The sequence below is a fragment of the Astyanax mexicanus genome, chromosome 18 (genome assembly GCF_023375975.1).
Source record: "Astyanax mexicanus isolate ESR-SI-001 chromosome 18, AstMex3_surface, whole genome shotgun sequence".
In the NCBI taxonomy this organism is placed as follows: Eukaryota; Metazoa; Chordata; class Actinopteri; order Characiformes; family Acestrorhamphidae; genus Astyanax; species Astyanax mexicanus.
This window is the reverse complement of record NC_064425.1, coordinates 22,563,044-22,586,318: the sequence shown is the minus strand read 5'-3', so window position 1 is coordinate 22,586,318 and position 23,275 is coordinate 22,563,044. Positions and strand designations below refer to the sequence as shown.

The window sequence follows — 23,275 nt, the reverse complement described above, 5'->3', positions numbered from 1 at the left end:
TTAATAACTGTAGTAGAAATTTAAATATCGATTTGACCTTTTCTGGCATACAGTAAATACTTCAGCAAGTATTGTTTTGACCTATTAGCCAAAAAAAAAGCTGTTATCTGCCGATATCAATATAATTTCAATATCACTATGCATCCCTAATCACAATTACTGTGACAGGTCTAGGACCAATATAAATATAGTGTTTTCTTCTTTATTTTACACAGAAAAAGCTTGTTACAACGAAAATGTCCCCCTTGCTTCCTCAAATTATTCTATCTTTCTGCTCTAATTATTCCTCTTGCCTTAGTTCAGGTTGGGCTGTAAAAAAACATTCATAAACATCACAGTGCAGCGTTCAGTTTAGACAGACACACACAGCGTGCCTCTCTCTCCAGTCTTAGGTAATGGCAGAGTGAGGACCTGGTGTTCCATTAGTTCACGCTTAGTTCACAAGAGCCTACACATACATTCCCACCCACTTGCTCACGAACACACACACACACACACACACACACACAGTCACATGTGACTGAGAGCGGGAAACTAGGCTTCTCTGAGACTGGCCACATCCAGACACTCTCGGTTGCCAGAGTCTTCTCTCACAGCACGCACAGTTCTGCCATGGTATTCCCCCCCCCAGTGTCTCCTCCCCCTGTGCTACAGGCCTTCCGCAGACTCCTCCTCCTGCGTAGCCACGCCCCGCCACACAGGTCCACCCCCAGACCAGCACTCAACAACACTGGCAGACAGAGCTTAGGAACACCAACCTCCCGCCCCCCTCTATCACCCCCCCCCCCTTCCAGATATCATGATCCAGATGTTTTGAACAGTGTGGAGATGATGATTCAGCAGTAGATTTAGTTGAAGTAAACGTGATTTAGCTGTAAATGTGTCCCGAGTTGATACAGTCAGTAAAATCACTGCTTACAGGAATGTATCAGGTTCAAATCTTGAATCTGAGAATCTGAGAACAGGTTAAAAAAAAGCAGGGATTTTTCCCGCCTAGTCATGTGACATTCCAGTCAGCCAGGTATTTATTTATCACATTGTAGGTGTGTCAGACTCAGGTCACAGTGCAGTCATTTGTAATGCATTCATGCTGTAGATATAAATGGTTAGTTTTACTTTTTGCATGAAAAACTTATTTGTGTACTTTTTGCAAAAAAGTGACTTTTGCCATGCCCAGTGGAAGCAAAAGAACACATCACTGATCTGCAGGATATGCATGTAGGGCCTCCTGCATTTAATGTTTGCATGGACAATACTTGCCAGAAGCTACCGGTCATGATCATTACCACAAAAAAATATTTTCCTTATCGTGATATTACAATATTCTACAATTAATATACAACAATATAACAATGTTGTTGCAAAAACAACACTCACTTACAAGATAAAACCTCACAACGTACACAGGTGTGTTCATTCCCATCCATCCCTGAAGGTATCAGTTAATCACATGACCAGGTTACATACTGCTGACTCCCATGACTTTTGGCATCTCAGCATGTAAGAAAGTTAGAATATATGAATGATCCCTGGCTTCCTATTGGTGATATATGTCTTCCAATTTTAAGACGAGTAAAAAAAAAAAGACAGTATATTAATAACACAACTAAAACTGCTGTGTTTATTAACCACGAAAAGGCCAGCAGCCAGCTGTGTGTGTATGTGTGTATTTTAAAAGTGTATGTGTGTTAAAAGTGTGTGTGTGTGTGTGTGTGTGGCGACAGAGAATGATTGCGATGTCAGGACAGACGCCGGAGCGTCCAGTGAGCGTCATATATCAGCAAAGCTGCAGGAAAAGAGAAGCCTTGACACTCCAAAGTCTATCCAGTGCGAGCACAACACATATTACCTAACACCTTACAACACACACACACACACACACACACACACACACACAACCACAGTATTATTCAGCTACCACAACCAGTGTTTCACCACTAACAGACTGGTTTTTAGCCCAGTGCAACACAGAACTATGCAGCTCTGTTTAAAGCTGGTTAAATAACACCCTAATCTTAATTATAATCATTATCGTCCGAGAAAGGCCAAAGGAGAGGCTGTGTGCTCATGTGTTCAGTTCATAAAGCTTTTATTTATGCGTGTATCATTTTTAGTTTATGTATTTTAAAGCAGGTTAAGGTTTGAGGCAGCCTCCTCGTTCTGTTAGATTCCTTGGAAGGACGTGTCTGTTGAGATATTCTTGCTGGTTATGATTTGGAAAGTAATATAGAAAGTAGAAGGATACAGAAAGTGATATTAAATACTTTTACTTTAACTCATACAGCCTACAGGCATGTTTGTGGGCCACACACACTTCAGTTCACAATCAATACACAGCCTATAATACATATAGTACATTCACTATATGAACAAAAGTATAAAGTTATCCAAAAGCAGTGTGTTGGACTGGTGGAGGAGAACATGCCAAGATGCATGAATAATGTGATTATTCCACCAAATATTGATTTCTGAACTCTTAAACCTTTATGAATATGAACTTGTTTTCTTTGCATTATTTGAGGTCTGAAATCTCTGCATATTTTTGTTATTTCAGCCATTTCTCATTTTTTGCAAATAAATGCTCTAAATTACAATATTTTTATTTGGAATTTGGGAGAATATTATGTCATCATGAATCAACCAATAGAAATGCCTCGTAATGGCTTGGAATTAAATCTTTGTATTATGACTTCTATAGAAAGTAAGAATAGATTTTTTTCTTCTATATATTTTTGTCATTTTTGATGTACTTTCAAAGTTCTTACGAGACAGCAACAGTACATATAAAACAACTTACAAGCATGTATGTTATATTATATTCACAAGCAGCTAATCCATAATAGTTACTAAAAGTTAAGCTTTAAGATAAATAGCTGAATATCTATTAGGCCTATAATAGTTTATTTTACACAATATTACAGACATTATAGACACCTTTCTCAAACAGAAGCACTCTATCTTTCTCTCGCTTTCTCTCTCTCTCTCCATCTTTCTTTCTCTCTTTTTCTCTCGAATATGGAGCTTTTTAGTCCACAAACAACCATCACATCCTGCACCCATCCATTAACAACTCTAAATTAGACACACAGCCCATTAGGCCAGTGCCTCAAAAATGCCCAGTTTTGTTCGACTCTATGAGAAATAGCCCTAATGGTGAAGATCACTATGACAACTTGAGTAGTATGTCTCCAACCTGAATGTTTACCTGTACTGTGTGCCGGCTCTGTGTTTCCCTGGGATCCTGCTATTATGGGATGGACAGCACTGCGGACAGAGGGAGTTTTATGCTTTCTATAAGAAAGGCCATATCCCTGACACGTGACAAGTTGCAGCACTCTTTTGGTTAGTTCTATTTTCTGATGCACTGCTGAAGACCCTGTACGCAGGGTCACGGTTTTCACACACAGCTTGGGCTGCTGTTGATGTTGATGTATTCTGTTGCCATGCTGAAACACGTCCATTTGTCGAATACAAATACCTTTTCTTCTTAATGCTATTGTACGCCACTGGTGAACTGGACGGGGGAAAAATGATTCCACTCTTTCACTTGGCAACAGTATGTGAACCAATATTTGTACGGCCAAATCGCCTTCATTCTTTCTGTAAGCTCAGTCAGCTTTGTACAAGAAGACTTGCTTTGTTATTATAATAGGCCTGTCACAAAACTTATATTACCGACTTTTTGAACAATATATGGACATAATCTGTATTGTTTTTGCTGATCTTGATATCGTTAATTGTCTTTCTTTGTTTTGTTCACAATAAAATAAATATCGCCACACCAGTGCATCAATAGCAATGCCTTTTAACATACAGAGTGTAACGCAACATGCCGCTGTGTTTAGAAGCATCTGCCCAGCCATGTTTACTGCTTACCTTGTGTTTACGCCCCTCATCCACCCCTCCTTCTCAGGCAGCAGCAGCCTGTCTTTTACACAGAGACAGCACTTTTCTCAACATGATGTGTTTAATTTAATTGCCTTACTTAAAGAGATTCATTCCTATTGGTTGGTTGATTCTGGATGATGAGTGTATTTTTTTTTTCTTATTTTTGTGTTATGGTGACACATTAGATCATTTTCTAAACTGTGGTTAAAGTTTTAGCAGATCATTTGACCAGTAAATGCTGGGAGATCAAAGAATCACTCACGTACACCCTGTACCTTTAAATATCACTCGGCACATGAGAGAGAACATGCAGAGTTTGCATATGCAGTGTGTATCTCCATGGCTTTCCATGTGATCGAAGGTAGTCTCTTCTTGTTTATTAATAAACAGCTCACTATAAGGCATCCCTCATCATCCATCCCTTGTCATCCATCCCTAAATATAACATTTGTGGACATTCTACATTTTTTTAATAACTTGTAGTAAAATGTAAAATACCACAGAGATCCCTTGATGGTATAACCTTTTGCCTACTCATGTTGGTATTTGCATGCAGACGTGTGAGTTCACGTTGTAATATTTGTTTATGGAAATTGGTTGACTATGATGCATTAAGGGTAAAGCCTATAGCTTTTATGCTTGGTAGACTCTCAATGAACGGTCAGTGGAGTGTTCAGTTAAAACCTGGGGCAGATATGAAAGGAAAGGTCAAGAAAAGAGAAAGAGCTGAATAGAAAACAGCTGCGATGAGGATTTGCACTGTGGTGAATTACCGTCAGAGCACAATTTACTGGAAAAAGGGCAAACGCTGGTCATAACACTCTCCCTCCCTCTGTCTCTCTCTGTCTCTCTCAGAACTCAATCCGGCACAACCTCTCTCTGCACAGCCGCTTTGTGCGGGTGCAGAACGAGGGGACAGGGAAAAGCTCATGGTGGATGCTCAACCCTGAGGGCGGCAAGAGTGGAAAGTCGCCCCGCCGTCGAGCTGCCTCCATGGACAACACCGGCAAGTTCGCCAAGAGCAGAGGGCGTGCAGCCAAGAAAAAGGTACACTGCCAAAGTCTGTCCTCATCCGCCTCCTTGCATCCTGGCCAGCTATTATTCATACAGTAATCCTGTGAGGTCAACACATTGGAGACATATTTAGTAATTCTGGAACTGAGAAAGCCTTTAGATGTTGTCAACTTTAAATGTTTACAGCAACAAAGCACAGATTCATAAGGATTTATAAGCATTCGTAAAAAGCTCAATATATCTTTGTAATATATCTGAAGTAAAAAAACACATTCATAAGCTAACATTTGTCAACTCATAAAGCTCTTCGGTGAAACATCTCAGATCTCCACCTTTTATAATGAATGTGCAGTTTTATAGACCCTAAAATTAAACCATGTGGGCTTAGCTGTTGCCACATAAATTACCATAGTTTCTGGAACAATAACAAGATTAATAGCAAAATAAAAAAGCCTAAGGTTGAAACATTAATGTTAGTCCAATCATTATGAAATACTCCTTTAAAAGTAAACGAATTTAAAAGAATAACAAAAAAAAAAGTATTTCAAGTGTTGCTTAGCAGTAGATACACTTGATAATGGCAGGTGTTCTGTATGTAGCTAACTCCTCTTCTGTACACTGCAGCTGGCACTTCAAGGTGGTCCTGAAGGTGGTGCAGACAGCCCAGGCTCCCAGTACAGCAAGTGGCCTGGCAGCCCCAACTCCCACAGCAACGATGACTTTGACGCCTGGACGGCTTTCCGCCCTCGCACCAGCTCCAACGCCAGCACGATCAGCGGCCGCCTCTCGCCTTTCATGCCAGAGCAGGACGACCTGGGCGACTCAGACATGCACATGGTCTACCCGGGACCTGGATCCGGCACCAAGATGACCTCCACCCTCCCGAGCCTTTCGGAGATGGCTGGCTCCTTGGGCCACAGCAGCTCGGAGAACGTGATGGAGAATCTCTTGGACAATCTCAACTTGCTCTCACCCAAGAATCCGGGCGTGGGGTCTGCAGGAGGTCCAGGAACAGGCTCTAACCAGTCCTCGCCCTCATCCCTCCTGCAGAGCAGCCCTGGATACCCCCCGTACAGCTCCCCCGGCCTGGCCACCGTCAACCAGCAACCGCAGCAAGACTACCGCAAGTGCCTGTACGGTCAGGCCAGCATGGGCAGTCTGTCACCCATGTCCATGCAGCCTCTGCCAGAGACTAAACCTAGTTTTGGAGGAGGCCCTGGAAGCATGACCCAGTACAACTGCCCAGCAGGGCTCCTGAAGGAGCTTCTCACCTCAGATGCTGAGCCACATGGTGCAGACCTGATGCCCTCTGTCGATACGGTGGTGGTGTCCCAGTCTGCCAACTCTGCAGCACGCATGCTGCCTCCCTACACCAGCAGCCGAGGTGAACTCATGGGAGGCGGAGCCTCTCACAGCCACACCCTTTCTCACCCCCACACCATGCACACTCAGGCTCCGCCCACCTCGGCAGCCATGAACGGACGCACGCTGCACCCTCTGACCAGCATGAGCCACCAGGCTGTGAGCGCACGCCTCGGCTCGGTAAAATCAGCCATGCAGATGCAGTATGGAACCTCCAGTCACATGGGCGGAGGAGGAGGAGGAGGACTTTCCTTCTGCAGCCTCAACGGCAACGGATACAGCCGCGGCCCAGGCCTGCCCCCTGAGCAGCACCAGCATCACCTGGAGAAGCTGCCCAGCGATCTGGATGGCATGCCTGTGGAACGTTTCGAGTGTGACATGGAGTCCATTCTGCATGATACTCTCATGGACGGAGACTCACTGGACTTCAACTTTGACCCCATGATGAGCCAGCAGGGGTTCCCCCCACACGGTGTCAAGACCACCACTCACAGCTGGGTGTCAGGGTAAGTTAAAACTGCTGTGATTTGGGCAAATTTAAAATATACACAAATTTACACACCTTCTTTAGATTGGCACTCATATAGCTCTCTTCGGATGGGATTCATTTTACTTGAAGTGGTGGGATTCTCACAGGATAAAAAAAATCTCACCATGAATGACAGAGATAGGGGGGGGCTACTTGATTTACGCACTTCCATCAACCTTGGTCCTGGAGGCACCATGTCCAGCACATTTTATTGATTTCCATGTTTTTCTCACAGTATATGATGGAGTAATCACATCTATGTGAATTTGTATAGAATTTAAATAACGAGGCATTTTGTACGGCTAAAAATGTAAAAGGTACCAGAAGCATGCATTATCCTGCCTCCCAATGCAAATAGGGCTTGTAACATGTGTAATAAAAGATAATTATAAGTTTACTAGGTTTTTATCCACTTTTTGTCCACTTTTTTGTCCTTTTTAGCCATGATAAGAGATCAGACTAGCAATTTAGACCATAGCCTAGCCAATATATAAATCCAGACACATCATAACAGATATACATATAAACAAAACAGAATTTGAAAACATCATTTTACTGTTTTATAATGTTCTTGCCACTAACTTAGTAATGTGCTATGTTTTTTAAAAAGAAGAACCATATCTAGATATTATTAACATTTACGTTGATTGTTTTATACAGTTTTGCTAAGTTTTTCCTGTCTAAAAACGGAAAGAAAAAATGTATACAGTAAAATCATTAATACACATGTTACACATAATAAAACATGTGTCTTCAAATCTGATCCCTTAATCTAGTTTTCAGTCCTTGACTTTCAGTCCTGTAATCCTTGGTAGGTGTAACACTGAGTGGCCATTCGGTTACATTTACTGTTTCTTCAACTTTCAGTAAGAACAAATATAGGACCATAAACTGGATTTAAGATCCAGATTTGAAGAAGTGGCTAATGAAGGAAGCATAATTAAAGCTCAGCCATTACAAAAACAGTTTGATCCAGTTTTTAAAACTGTCTGGTACTTTACTCATGCTTGTCTCATTATTTTCCAAAACCTGCTAACTTTGCGATTCATTAAGGTCCTTCTCTTTTTTCACAGGTAGAGCTTTTCAGCCTCTCGCACTGAAGAGCAACAGCCCAAAGAGGCCACCCTCGCCCATTCAAGCAATGTTCTCTTCTCCTGCTTCTCATCAAGAACGTTCCCCTGTTGTCCCTCTGCTCAGCTATGGCTGTGATATGACCGCACACTGCCAAGGACGTTAGCCTGCAGCTCTTTTGCTGTAACGCACCTTCGAACCAAGTGCCAAACCAGGTGCCTGTACTACTCCTTAGCCAAATCACGCGTGCTTTACATTGCTGCCTTCTTCTCGCTATGGAGAACCAGTGGTCAAATCAGGGCAAAAATCAGGGCATGGTCTAGCGCCATGGCCCAAATATCAGCCACAACACATACATACACATGTATATAGACACACACCCATGCACATACATGCTTATACATATGCAAATATGCATCACGTGCATCAATTATCATTATGATTATTAGTACAATCAGATTCTAAACCTTCTATTGAACTCAAAAGCTTTGATTGAGTTTCCTAGCTTTATAATCAGACCCAGGTCTTTTATCCTCAACAGCCCTTTAAGTTGACCATTGTGTGATAACATCTCCTCTTTTCTCTACTTATTATACGCTAATAGAGCTTAAACGTCGTCTGCCCGTGGCTTTCCATCGGGCCTTCTTATGTCTGTATGCAGCTCTTTATTATATGCCCTGGTTTCACAGTTGGCCTTACTGGGAATGAGAACTGGATCTGGAACTGAGGATGAGTGTGTATATAGTCGTATCTGGACATGGTCCTCCATCCACGGCAGGACCTGGAAGAAGTTTAGGGAAAACTATCGGCCTACCCGGACTATGTTACTTTAAATAAAATAAAACCAACTCTTTCTGTTCTCTCCTCGCCGTTTTCAGAATCAGAGCAGATGTACTACATTTTTAACAGAGTATATTGCGATCATTGTCATTGTACAGAGCGTTTACACAAAGAATTCAGCAATCAGGGCAGCAGATTTAACGTGTTTTTTAGAACTGAAAGAAACTGGATCTGACACTTGACATTTCTGGGCTCATCCTTACTTTTAAGGGTGCTTCTCATTCAGACTGTGTACACGGTTCCACACTTTTGGCTTTGTAAATACATGGTAAATATATATATGTGAGAAAGCATAAAGTTGATATAATATTTGAGATTTCTTTTTTGTTTCGAGATTTTGTTATATGTATTGGTATTGTTAATGTGTATGGTTGGCTTTAGCTGAGATTAGGTTAAGCTGTGTATAATGCATGCACGTTTCAGCAGTGTTTTGGGTTCCTTAAAGGAGAAGTCCACCCAATTTTCTTTTCTTTTTTTCTTTTTTTTAGTTTTTCAAAATTTCTTAGTGTTCTTACCCTGAAAGCTCACTTCTTAGATGAAATCTGTACAGTTTAGGCCTCTCAGTTGTCCTTAAGGATTATTAAGGATTGTTATCTTACATCATTAAGGATTGTTATCTTAAGAGGCCACATTTTTAGTGACTTTATGATTTTTCAGAGCTCACATATGACAAAAGACTCTCACGGTAAGAAAAAGCATAGAAGTTTTGACTAACTAATGGACATGTCCTTTAATATTTCTCACAGAGGTCCTCAATTCAAGAGTCTTGCAATTGTGGCTTATTTTGTAGTTTAGAAACTACATGTACAGTGCGGGGCTCCCTCTGTTTTTTCAGAAAAGCTACAGTCCTCTGCCTTTAAGAAAGTGTAGGGAGTTTTATTTACTTTTCTTTATTTATTAGAGTGAAGGAGCAGAGATGTGATTGAATCACGTCGAAGATTATCACAAATGTCTTGTATTTGTGTTCTTTTCTCTCTTTCTGGAATAATGCAGGCACTGTGATGTACATGTCGAAATGTTTGTGATGTTCTGAGTTCTGTGTTGCCTTTAAATTGAATGAAATCAGAAAAAAAAGAGATGCCTTACTGAAGATCTGACAGAATAGCCCCACTCACTGCCTTCTGTCTATCTATCTATATTCTATCATTTTTCTGTTCCATTTTCTAATCACTGATGCTTGAGCAGAAGTCCTCTCTGTTCCAGTGAGGACGATTTTAAATATTAAACATTACTGACACTCTCACAATCCTCGTACCACCGTTATGAAACATGTGAGCTTTTCATTTGTTTTATTTCATATGACACCTCTAGCATTTATGCACATTTCTTTAGCCTGAGGGCAGTTCTTAAAATTCTTTTTAAACTGTTGGATCAAACCTCAGAAGACCCCAGTTGAGAGAAGAGTAAAAACATCTTGGGGAATGGAGACTAGACTTCAAAGCTGATAGCTGTCTTTTATGATAATGCATTTATGTATTCCAATTCTGCTACAACTGCTAACATGTCATGTTCTAATTTATCTTGGAATTTGATACAAACACAGTTTGGTTTGTTTAAAACAGATGGCACACATTTTGGGGCCAAATAAATTTGGAATGCATGTTCTTAACTGTGAGTTAAGCTGCTTAATACAAAGAAAACAACTCTCTCTAAACCTCACTGACACTGAATTATAAGCACAGGCAAGCAGAAAATATAACTCAGCTACAGAACCAGAACCATCAGAATCTTCATTTTGTCTGGATGTTAGAGGGCAGACATTCAAATTTGGAGGCAGAAGCAATTAAAAGGACAACAAAGTCAGACTCAGCAGAAGAACCAGTCAAACTCTCACTTTTGAAGAATCAGGTGACTTTTCCCAAATAGTGAACCAGTGTGAATTCTTTTTCTGCAAAAACTGCCTCACCTCAATAACCTAATATTATGCACTTAGGCACAGATTCATGCTGTGTGAAATTTACTAAATGTTAATCACAGCATTTGCTGCTACTTATCGAAGATTGGATTAAAAGAGCTCTTCAGTTACAGGACTGTGTGAATTTACAGGGTGAAAATAAATACGTAGGCCCAAACCCATTTCTCTTTTGTACCACTACCCCTTGTTTTCAAGTGAAGGGGTGAAATCCTCCCTCTAACAATTGGGGCAAACTTTTCAAACTCCCGATACAAAGTATAGCAACCTAGCTGCTGGTTAACTAGTTAAGTTTAGAGCATTGTATGTCTTTAGAAAGGAAGGTGGTGCAGCAATTAATTATTATTGTCTGTTCCTTAATTCCTCTGTAATTTTTTTATTTTATTTTTATGTTCCACCTTAAATTGTGCAGCTTCTGCCATCTGTTGCACCATTTAGTGTGGAACAGGGAGAGTTAGCTAGCTATCTAGCTACCAAGGCGTACTACTAGCGATTTTCATAGTTCTCTGTTTTGGAGTGCGCCTCTGACAAATCTCTGTTTAAAGGGCCATGTAGCCCTAAAATCTCCCTCTACCTCTACATCCTAATAAGATTTAGAAAAACCCTTCCCCAAGAAGTGAACACTCAAAACAGAAGTGTAGGGCTAATTTGTAGGGCCAAATGGTGAAATGGGATTGGGCCTTACACTGGGATATTTTATTATGTTATAGATGAGACTGTGGCCCAGTTGTCATTTTTGGTCAATTAGTCTTTCAGCCATTGTTCTATTTGCACACTTTATCCAAAATGTATTGGAACCTAATGATGTAAAATAAAGTAGTAGACACAGTGTCGGCTTACACCTTACTGTGTATAAAGATTTTTTTAACATTTAAAAAAATATATATACATGTAACTCTTCTACAGCACTGTTGTGAAAACGTACAAAGAAAGAGTGCAGATTAAAACAGTTGAGTAAAACAAAATGAAAGTTTGGTATTTTCAATGGTTGTACGAGGACATCTCTCATCTCTATTCACATTTCAGCACTTTTTTTTTTACTTTTTACTTTTTTACTATAAGAAATGCAAAACTTGGCCCTATCGTAGAAGCCTTGAGGTAATAGTGAAGCAGGCTGAATAAGCAACGTTAAAATGATTAAGCGCAGTACAAAATTGTAAGACTTGAATCTGTTCTGCAGGCTGAACTATTAGACTTCTTGAATACTGACTTATGTAAGAGGCACACACTTTGGAGCAATTTAACATTATGTGAAATCGTCTGCAGTTTGAAGTGCTGTGCAGCGGCTGCTCTTTAAATGTCAAAAATGTTAAAAGTGTTGGAGTTGTCGCTGAAACGCTCTCTCTTTAAGAAATGGCATTTTTTATTTCTTTACATGAGGTTAGTGTGGGACACACACACACACACACACACGTGTACACATTGACATACACACACACATATATATATATATATATATATATATATATATATATATATATATATATATATATATATATATATATATATATATATACATATACATATACATAGGCAGTGGCTGAAAATCTGCTGCAATCCTCCTACTACAGAAAATTATTAATAAACCTATGAATTATACTTCTTGTGCAGGCCACTCATTGTAAAGCAGAAACAGACTATATATTTACTATATTATATGATGGAGACAGAAATCGTCTGTTAATATTAATCTATAGATATTATTTCACACATGGACAAAAGCTGATCTGTATTGTATATGCTTTGTTAATTCAGCAAGTGCTCACACCTATGCATTCTTGTTGTTCATTTATTATTTTTGTTACCGTTGGTTTGTTTTTACTGATAACAATATATATATATATATATATATTTCATTTCATGTACTTTGGAGTCGTGTGGAGAAGTTCTGATGATGTTATGGTTATGATGAAAAACAGAATATGAAGTATTTAGAGCGTAGATTACCTTTTACATGTAAAGCTTCTTTTGTAAACTGACTCTGTTATTCTTGTATCTTGCAGCAGTTTTTAAATTAAATATGGATAAATGTAGAAAAATATAAAAAAGGCAAAAAATGTGTAATCTAACAAAAAATCTAATTTGAAAAAAAAAATCTGTTTATTAAGATTAAGGGGTTTGGACCAATTTTTTTTATATAAAAAAGAATCTATAAATTAAGACATTGCACTTTCATAGAGGGACAAGACAGTGAAGATGTGACCTATTTTGAAACTAACTGTTACATTTCTTAACTTATGTATAGAAATGATTTGATTCACAATCAGAAATTCTATATATATAAATAAATATAAATATACTGTATATGTATGTATGTATCTTTGCAATCAGCTTATGTAGAAAGTAATAAATGAATAAAGAGAGAGATAAAGATATTGTTTGGAGATTGTCATTGTTATGTTGACACGCCCTTAATGATCCAGTGCATCTTTCTGTTATACTTTCAGCTTATTGGCGGTAAGCGAGTGTCGTAGCCAGTCTGTATAATGTGAGGCCATAGCTCTCTGATTTAGTTCTTGACGCAGTTGCCTGATGTGCTTGTATTCCCCATACAACAACCAGACTATGTTGCTGCTGTATGAAGCCATATGTGTACATAAATGATCTTACATAAAGAAGATTACTGTGTGCCTCTCTTTCTTTTGCCTTGTGTCGTCTGTGTGTGTGTGTGTTTTTAAAGCTAACTCTGAAAGTTATGGGGTGGTATTTTAAATAACTAATGACAGAGGAGTCTTGTTTAATCACTGACGTTCTGGACGTGTGGCATTCCTTCATGTTGCCTCCAGTTAATGACATTGTCAGGAATAGCCGCCGCTCTATTTCTGCTTTAAACGAAGCCCGAGGTTCTTTAAGGTCATGAGTTTTCGCTGCACGCGGCTGAGAAAGCTCAAAGGAGACACTTCTGTGAAGACTAGCAGTTACACTGTGTTCTGCCCAACTGATGCTGGCTTACAAAGACAGCTTTATATAAGCCTTATATCCTTTAAACAGAATAAGGGGCTTGATCTTTGAGCTTTGAGCATTTTTGCTTTTTCACTGTGATAAACTCTTGATAAACAAATAAACTAAACACAAATACAAATTTATCCTATGTTGATTAGAAGAATACAGTTTATGTTCAGACTTCTGAAGGTTCACCTAATTTACACCAATTTTCCACAACTACCATATTTTTCGCACTGTAAGGCACACTTAAAATCCTTTCATTTTCTCAAAAACCATCAGTATGCCTTTTAATCCAGTGCTCCTTATGTATGAATTTTGCCAGTCAGGATGTAAAGAGCAGTAAAGCCACTCCACTGAAGTACAGTGATATACAGGAGTTTCAGTTTAGCCGTTCAGAGGTGAGTATTATCGGCCTGTAGCCTGCTGCTAACCCCGGCTAGCACAGAGCAGCATTAGCCGCTAACCGTGCTAGCTTTGTTGTCATTCAGAGGATAGTATATGTGACTTTAGCCTGCGTGTTCATTGTGTTAAAACAATTAATCTACTTGGGATGAACTGCTAGCTAATATCACCCTGGCTTACCAGACCTCTCAGGGTTCTATAGTGTAGTGCTGTCGGGCAGCACTAGCTGATAACTGTTAGCGGTTAGCCACTAATGCTAATGCTCCTGCCTTAGTACTGGAGAAACTCTGCAATCTAAGCTTACTGTAAATAAACAAAAGCGCTTTACTCACACAAATAAACAGTATCACACAGTATCAATAGCTCATATAACTTTAAAAAGAAAGTCATTTTTATTACAGTTTTGTTTACTTAGCTTAGCTTTACTTAACTTAGGTACCCCCCACCATCCAGCGGCAAGATCTGCTGAATTAAAAGGTTCTTTATAGTGTCTGTTAAAATGTGCCTTATGTATGAAAACAGACCAGAAAATAGACATTCTTTGATAGTGAACCTTATAATATGGTGCGCCTTATAAAGTGAAAAATTCTGTACTGTTTTGATACACTTGCATGCCAAAAATCATGAGAAGAGTTTTCTCGTGAGTGACACTGAACACTGGCCAGTGTGCATGGAAATGCATGGAAAGTAAATGTGTGCTATTTAACATTCCTAAATTCAACAGTGTAACTGGTGTACCAGGAACAGGTCATAAAAGACATTACCACTGTCCATGCATATAGACAAGTGACTCTGACAGAAATCACATGATGCATACCCTGCAGGCCAGTGTGGTTCCAGCTAACATTTTTTTTTTTGCTGCAAACACTCACTTGTGTCAGTGTTTTAATTTGTAGTATTTGGAATGTTGCTTTAAATGTCTTTATGTGAGAAACGTTTTAATAATTAACAACGTCACGCTGGACTAACAACGTCACGCTGGACTCAGTACTCCCTGCTAACAACGTCACGCTGGACTCAGTACTCCCTGCTTTTCACCAGTATGTGAACTGTCCCACCAGGAAGAACAGAACTATTGATCTCCTTTACTCCAACGTAAAGGATGCATACACTGCCACACCTCTGCCCCCTCTGGGAAAATCGGATCACAACCTGATCTACCTGCAACCCCAGTACAAGCCCCAGGTCCGTAGACAACCTGCATCTACACGCTCCTTCAGGAAATGGTCTCCTGGTGCTGAAGCAGCTCTCAGGGACTGTTTTGAGTCCACTGAATGGAGTGTATTGCAGGAGCCATATGGGGATGACATTGAGGGGACTACACATTGCATGACGGACTACATGAACTTTTGCATGGACATTGTTGTTCCTGTGAAAACTGTGCGTTGCTTTGCTAACAACAAGCCCTGGATAACCAGCAACGTTAAAGGCCTTCTAAACAAGAAGAAGAGGGCCTTTAAAGATAACAACCAGGAGGAGCTTAGGAGCGTACAGAGGGAGCTCAAAGTCCATTTGCGAGAGGCCAAGGAGTCCTACAGGAAGAAGGTGGAGCAGAAGCTGAGGGAAAATGACATGAGGGAGGTATGGAATGGAATGAAGACAATCACTGGCTGTAAGCAGAGGATGGACAGTGCCGCAGATGGTGAAGTAGAGAGAGCCGGTTTGACTGCCCTGTTCAAGACCCTACAGCTCTGGCAGACACCTCCTCCACACCCCCCCTCATCTCATCAAGCAACTCAGCCCCCGCTCCCCCCTCCTCCCCCCTCCTCCTCCCCACACTCAGCTGTCCTGACCACCAGCACCACTGTAGTCCCCCCTCCTCCTCCCCCTCTGCACACCTTCACTGCTGACCAGGTTAGAGGTGAACTAAGGAGACTCCACCCAAGAAAGGCAGCTGGGCCGGACAAAGTGTGTCCCAGACTACTAAAGTCCTGTGCAGCTGAGCTGGGGGCTCCCCTGCAGCACATCTTCAACCTGAGTCTGCGTTTGGGGAGGGTCCCCACGCTGTGGAAGACATCATGCCTGGTTCCAGTACCCAAGAAGACGCACCCCAGTGAACTCAAAGACTTCAGGCCTGTCGCCCTTACATCACATATCATGAAGACCCTGGAACGTCTGCTTCTACACCACCTCAGACCCCAGGTTCAACATGCAATGGACCCCTTGCAATTTGCCTACAGAGAGAAAGTGGGAGTGGATGATGCCATACTGTACTTTCTCCACCGGACCCACTCTCATCTGGACAGAGGAGGCAGCTCTGTGAGAGTCATGTTCTTTGATTTTTCCAGTGCTTTCAACACCATTCAGCCTCTCCTACTGAAAGACAAGCTGGTGGGGATGCAGGTGGATTCATATTTGGTCTCCTGGATCACAGACTACCTCACTGACAGACCTCAGTATGTCAGATTGAAGGACTGTACATCAGAGACTGTGGTCTGCAGCACAGGAGCACCACAGGGGACTGTGCTCTCCCCGTTCCTGTTCACACTCTACACCTCAGACTTCCAGTACAACTCTGAGACGTGCCACATGCAGAAGTTTTCAGACGACACTGCCATTGTGGCCTGTATACGGGGAGGAAAGGAGGAGGAGTACAGACACCTGGTGAAAGACTTTGTGGCGTGGTGCAATAGAAACAACCTGCTGTTGAACACCTCCAAGACCAAGGAGATGGTGGTGGACTTCCGCAGGGCCAGGCCACCCATACAATCCATTGTGGGAGTTGATGTGGAGATGGTGAAGACCTACAGGTATCTCGGACTGCATCTGGATGATAAGCTGGACTGGTCAGCCAACACAGACATCCTGTACAAGAAGGGGCAGAGCCGGCTCTACTTCCTGAGGAGGCTGGGGTCTTTTAACATCTGTTGGAAGCTCCTGCTGATGTTTTATCAGACTGTGGTGTCCAGCTGTCTTTTCTATGCTGTGGTGTGCTGGGGAGGAAGCATGAAGAAGAGGGACGAGATGCGTCTGGACAAGCTGGTCAGGCGGGCGGGGTCCGTGGTTGGTGTGGAGCTAGACTCTGTGGTAACGGTGGCAGAGAGGAGGACACTGCAAAAACTACTCTCCATCATGGATGATGATGGTCACCCACTGCATTTCATCATCATGGATCAGAGGAGCAGTTTCAGTGGCAGGCTCTTGTCACAGAGCTGCTCTACGGACAGACTGAGAAGATCGTTCGTTCCGAGAGCCATCAGACTCTTCAACTCCTCCCAGTGGAGCCGGAAGAGAGAGGACAGATGAGGAACGAGTCTCAATATGTGCTTTCTTAATCAGCCTTTTTTTTTTATCTGTACTGGAAAGCACCCTACACATCTACACCCTGGAACTCTTTTGCCTTTTTACTGTATATACTGTTCATTTGCATCCCTGGACACTTGGCACTTTAGTGTACACTCTGTACCTTTTCACTCCTGGACACTTTACTGTACATCTTGTACATTTGCACCCCTGGACACTTTGTCACTTTACTGTACATCCTGTACTTTTGCACTCCTGGACACTACACTACGCACCTTACTTAAATACAATACTTGCACAGGTTTATGTTTAATATTGTCATATCTGCTGATACCTTCTATACTTAAATTATTATTTTACTGCACTACCTCATATCTATGACTGATTACTTTCACACTTTGTATAGTTTTTTTTGTATTTATATATTTATGTATATATTTTTAAGTCTCAGTTTATAATTTTATAGTTTAGAGTCTTATATTCCTCACTGTGCTCTTTTATTTTATTTTATAATACTTATTGTTTGTTTCTACTGTGTACTGTTTGTTTCGACTGTGTTGTGTAACTGCTACTGGCTGCTAAATTTCCTTCGGGATCAATAAAGTATCTATCTATCTATCTATCTATCTATCTATCTATCTATCTATCTATCTATCTATCTATCTATCTATCTATCTATCTAATGTTCGGATTCAAACCATTGTTATGTTACACATTTTCAGAACGTTGCTGGCTAACCTACCTGGAACCTTCTCAAAACGCTGATAAATATTCTTATTACATTTTTCTGTTAGCTGAAGTGTTCTTTAGCTTCCATATGATATTGCAAAAGTCATGGGATGGGATTCATGTTTCCATAACTTCCATGACCTGTGCATGTTAGTGTGTATACAACCTAATAAAGCTTAAATAAAACTGAAGAGAATACAACTGTAACAGTTCTTTCTTTTTGTATTTAGAACCATTGTGTTTACTAAAGGAAGAAACAACAAAGAAGGCCATTTTTATGCACGCAAAGTTCTGCATGTTAAATGTTAATGTACTTTGACTCAAATATTGTATTTTTATGATTTAAAAGTGTTTAAAAAAGTTGTTTCCACTATACAGAAAAAAAACATTTAGACAGGCAGCTAACCATTGATGTATTCAAATGTTATTTTACTTAAGAGAAGCATTTCATTCACTCAATAACTCTTGAAGAGCCCTCTTATTTAAGAGTATTATGACATTCTGAGCCTGGGCATTCTGAGAAATTGCACAAGAGAAGAGGAATCAGAAGAAGAACTGATCAGTTCATTGTTTCAAGGAACTGATACAAGTGAAGTCAATTCATCAGAAGTATCTACTCGTGAAGAACCCATTCACCCCAGCACAGACTGGGTGTCCTTTTGAACTTCTTTCAGGCTCTTTCTTTTTCTCTCTCTCTCTTTTTCTCCTGATGCTGAGATACAATCAGCCTCGGGCTTCAAAGCCAGATGGCACTGGAGAGAGCAGGCCGTGAGAAAAGCTGTGGGGATCTGAGAGCCCTCACTTTTGATAGTATAGAAAGCCAGCAGGGAGAAAATATGTGCAGGTCTGGCACTTTCTCCTCTGTGCGCTCTCCTCCAGGTCTGGGTGTAGAGTTTCTGTTATGGCTCTGGCTTCCAGCTGAGGCCTCATGGCTGGAACGGTCCCAGGCTGGAACCCGCCGCCTTCCTGCCTCTCCGACTTGCGAGCCAGGAGTTCTCGGCCCACCGGCGAGCTACCAAATACCTCCTCATCCCTTAAGATCCTTCAGATGAAGTTGAAGTCGAGCCCGAAAGTGAGCTCCAACCTCAAAGCGGTTCACGCGAGGTCTTCGTCTACAGCTGGGAAAGGGCAGGTGGAAAAGCTCAGCTCACCCCGAGAGCTGGCATTAACTTCTCCTCCACACTGTTCTCCTGAGCTTTACTCTTCTTTTCTTTCTCTTTTTTTCCTCCTTTTGTGCAACGGTGTGGTCTGATGTTCCTTTTAAACAGTGTGTGTTGACAGAGGGGAGAGCGCAGGGAAGAGGAAAAGAAAGAAAGAGAGAGAAATAGAGAGAGAGAGAGAGAGAAAGAGGGAGTGAGGGAGGAGACAGATCCCCTGGAGGCTGCTTATGAGCAGACTCCTGTGGAATTCACTATGTGTGTGTGTGTGTGTGTGGATGAGAGGGGGGTGAGTATGGACAGCAGCCAACAGCATATGCAGTCCATGCATTCTCCCGTGGGCAACTCAAGTCAGGCGGGTAAAAAGCTACATCAGGACACACACTTAACGGCTTTCAAGCCAAGAACCTTTCATTTTCACCAGCAGCTTTATAATTTTCCTCTTAGTCTTTTCATTTGTTAAAGCAGTCCAAGCTGTGCTGCCTCTGTATGGAGGTGTTTAACTGTTTAAAAGGCCCGAAACTGCCTCTGACCACAAGTAAACACCGTGAGTATGAAGTGACTCATTTTCTTGTTTAAAATGTTCTCTTTTAAATACAGGTTTCTAACCAGTTCTTGATTCGGATTGAACAGTTCTATAAGAACATATGTTAATACCATATAAACTTTTACTTTGTTTTTCATACAAACTTTCATACTTGCATTATCATTTCTCATAAAGATAAAAAAAAAACAATCCAAACTTTCTGTTTCTTATGTTTTAAAATTAGCCTTGTTACTCCTATTTCATTTTAGCCTATTTCTTTAATTCCGGCTTCTCATCATTTAAATAAATAACCCTATTCAAATTAGTGTCTTCACCCAGATAGAGTGAATCTGATTATGATTGGATGAGAAATACAGCTCTGTAAAAAATAAGAGAACACCAAGCTGAACTGCTTGAATTTTTGCATTTTTGTGGAATAAAGTTATCCAAAATCAGTGTGTAAAACTGGTGGAGGAGAACATGCCAAGATACATGAAAACTGTGATTAAAAACCAGGGTTATTCCAAAATTTTATTTCTGAACTCTTTTCTTTTCTGCAAATAAATGCTCTAAATGAGGCTCTCATCAGGACCACCCCAAAAAAAGAAGTTAAAGATTTCCCTCTTTTGCATAGGATAAGTTCATCAGAGTTCATCAGAGTCAGTCTCAGAAACTTTAAGTTAACAGGACTTTTAAGTTTATTACATGATAAAAAAAAACTGGTACTGTATATATAGCTTAAATAAAAAAGGAGTTTTGCTTGTAGTTGGTTTCACAAGTTTTGCTTGTAGTTGCTGGTTGATCAGCTTGGTGATGCTGCTCATGCTGACCGAGGTTGTTGACCATCATGACCATGCTGTTCAACAAGTTTGGTCATGGTGGTCAACCAGTATAATCAGGCTTGGTCATACTAAGGTTGATGATGCATTTATACCAGCTAAACCATCAACAGCATCAAAATATATAACTTTACCTGCTTAATTCATCAGATTGAGGTGATCATACTGTATTTTCGGTCATTACAGTGTCTTAAAAAATTGTATGTTTTTTTAAATTGTAGCATCAAAGTGTGGCATGCATTTGTATTCACCCCCCTGAGTCAATACTTTGTAGGACCACCTTTCACTGCAATTACAGCTACAAGTCTCTACCAGCTTTGCACGTCTAGAGGCTGAATTTTTTGCCCATTCTTGTTTGCAGAATAGCTCTTTGTCTCTTTGTCTCAAGATCTTTCTCTCTCTCTCTCTCTCTCCCTCTCTCTCTCTCTATCTCGTTCTCTGAGGATAAGATTCTGTCTCTCTATACTCATCACACTACCAAATCCTCTGTCCTTCAGGCTCCTCAGAGGCCAATGCAGGAGTAAATAAGGCCCAATGGGACACAGCAGAGGGACCAACAGTTCATGCTACCTGCTGCCAGGAGATGATCTAGAGAGAATATTGGATAGGAACAGCTACGAAGCTACAACAATGAAGGAGCTTTTTCTCTTCCACATGATGATGTGTGGGCTACAGCTCGACAGTTTGAGATTAGAACAAAAATGTAAATCAACTGTCGTAGAATTTAGTAGTAAAAATACAAAATACAGCAAAAATTCCTTACAAAAATGGTTAACTTGGGTTGAATAATCATTTTTATGTAATTTTAGACGTAATTTTGTGACATATCAAGTTTAAACCAACTCACTGCTTATGCCAGAGCTGCGTGATTCTAATTTTCTAACTTGTGCTACTTTTTTGTTTTACTTTTTGTTACTTTGCTATATTGTGATTATTATGCATAGCTTTACAGTGGTATGAAAAAGTAATTTTCGTGATTTTCCTTTATAAATCATTGGTTGTTCGGATCAGCAATTTCAGTTGAATACATCATATAGCAGATGAACACAGTGATATTTGAGAAGTGAAATTAATTTTATAGGATTTACAGAAAGTGTGTAATAATTTTTCAACATAATTAGGCAGGTATGTACATTTGGGCCCCCCAACAGAAAATTACATTAATATTTAGTAGATCTTCCTTTTTCAAAAATACTAGCCTCTAAACACTTCATACAGCTTCCAATGAGAGTCTGACTGGTTGAGGGTATTTTGGATCATTCTTCTTTACAAAACATCTCCAGTTCAGTCAGGTTTGAAGGTTTCTGATAATGAACAGTCCGCTTTAAATCACACCACAGATTTTCTATAATATTCAGGTCTGGGGACTGAGATGATCATTCCAGAACATTGTATTTGTTCCTCTGCATGAATGCTTTAGTAGATGTTGAGCAGTGTTTAGTGTTTAGGTCGTTGTCTTGTTGAAGTATCCAGCCCTGGCGCTTTAACTTTCTCATTGATTCTTGAACATTGTTCTCAAGAATCTGCTGATATTGACTGAAATCCATGCAACCCTCACCTTTAACAAGATTCCCAGTACCTGCACTCATCACACAGCCCTACAGCCTGTCTTGGAATGCTGTGTTCTTTTTTCTCCATGCGTACCACCCTGCAAATAACCACATTTTAGTTTCATCAGTCCACAGCACCTCATTTTAAAATGAAGCTGGCGCTTCCAAATGTGCTTTAGCATACCTCAAGCGACTCTGTTTGTGGCGTGTGCTCAGAAAAGCCTCTTCTTTTGCATTACTCTCCCATACAGCCTCTCCTTGTGCAAAGTGCGCTGAATAGTTCAAATTGCTGATCTGAACGAACTGTGATTTATAAAGGAAAATCATGAAAATCAGGGGTGCTAAAACATTTTCATACCACTGTACATAAAATAAAAAAGGCACAAAAAAGTGTAGGCCTACGTCACAGAACCTTTTCTTGAGCCCAAAAGAGACAGGGGGTGAGTAAAATGGTGGGAAATCTCGACCTGACATGGCCCGAGTTTGGACTCTATTAAAGAGGCCTTAGAACTGTATAATACTAATGCTAGTTGGAGTAAGTTAATAAAACCTTCATGTAGCTTTATGTCAGTTGTAATGAAAGTATTATGTGGATGTCTGCAGTTCATTAAAGTTTACTAATGTTGCTGAGAAACTTTGAACTGCTCACAAATGCAGTTTTTCCTATATATCAATGATTAAATTAAAAGAAAGAGTAGAAAATAAGATGGAATAACGAATCGTATTGCTAGCTTATGAGATTTGACAGGACTGGAGGCTGCAGGGGAGTAATGGAGTGCTCCGCCATTTGGGGGCATTTAAGGACTCTTACGTAGCAGTCTGGCCCCAAATCACTGAAGCTGCACACAAAGTGAACATGACCGAATAATACATCAACCCATATACAGAGAGAAAGAGGGAGAGAGGGAGAGAGAGAGAGAGAGAGAGAGACGTGGAAAAGCAGAAGCAGATGCAGTTAGAGTATGTTGGAGGGAGCTGGTGTGTTCAGACTGGCGGAGACACGGCTGTCCTCAGATGACTTTTCAGTGGAGATGAGAGCAGCAGAGCTGTGGAAAGCGGTCCAGCTCCAGAGTACAGACCAAACCAATAAGCTCAGCTCTTTACACAAAGAAAATCATTGATAAAAAGTACGAATGTACCATTGGTTATCCCTAATGTACGAACTGTCAGCGTGCATTATGGGAAATCAAATGTAAATATTTCAGATATTTCAGGAAAGGTAGAAACAGGCTGCCAGAACGTTTGTCCGGTTCTGAATCCTGAACGC

General features: G+C 40.6%; 1 protein-coding gene across 2 annotated transcripts in view; it reads left to right on the top strand.

Annotated features, from left to right (window-relative positions):
• Positions 1 to 13,236, top strand: part of foxo1a (forkhead box O1 a) — a 57,236-nt gene extending 44,000 nt beyond the window's left edge. For both annotated transcript variants that reach the window (XM_007236710.4, XM_007236709.4), the window contains 3 exons: positions 4,744 to 4,935; positions 5,527 to 6,770; positions 7,867 to 13,236. In XM_007236710.4, coding sequence (XP_007236772.2) covers positions 4,744 to 4,935; positions 5,527 to 6,770; positions 7,867 to 7,870 — 1,440 coding nt within the window. In that variant the 3' untranslated portion in view covers positions 7,871 to 13,236. The remainder of the gene's footprint in view (positions 1 to 4,743; positions 4,936 to 5,526; positions 6,771 to 7,866) is intronic.
• The last annotated feature ends 10,039 nt before the right edge of the window (positions 13,237 to 23,275 follow it).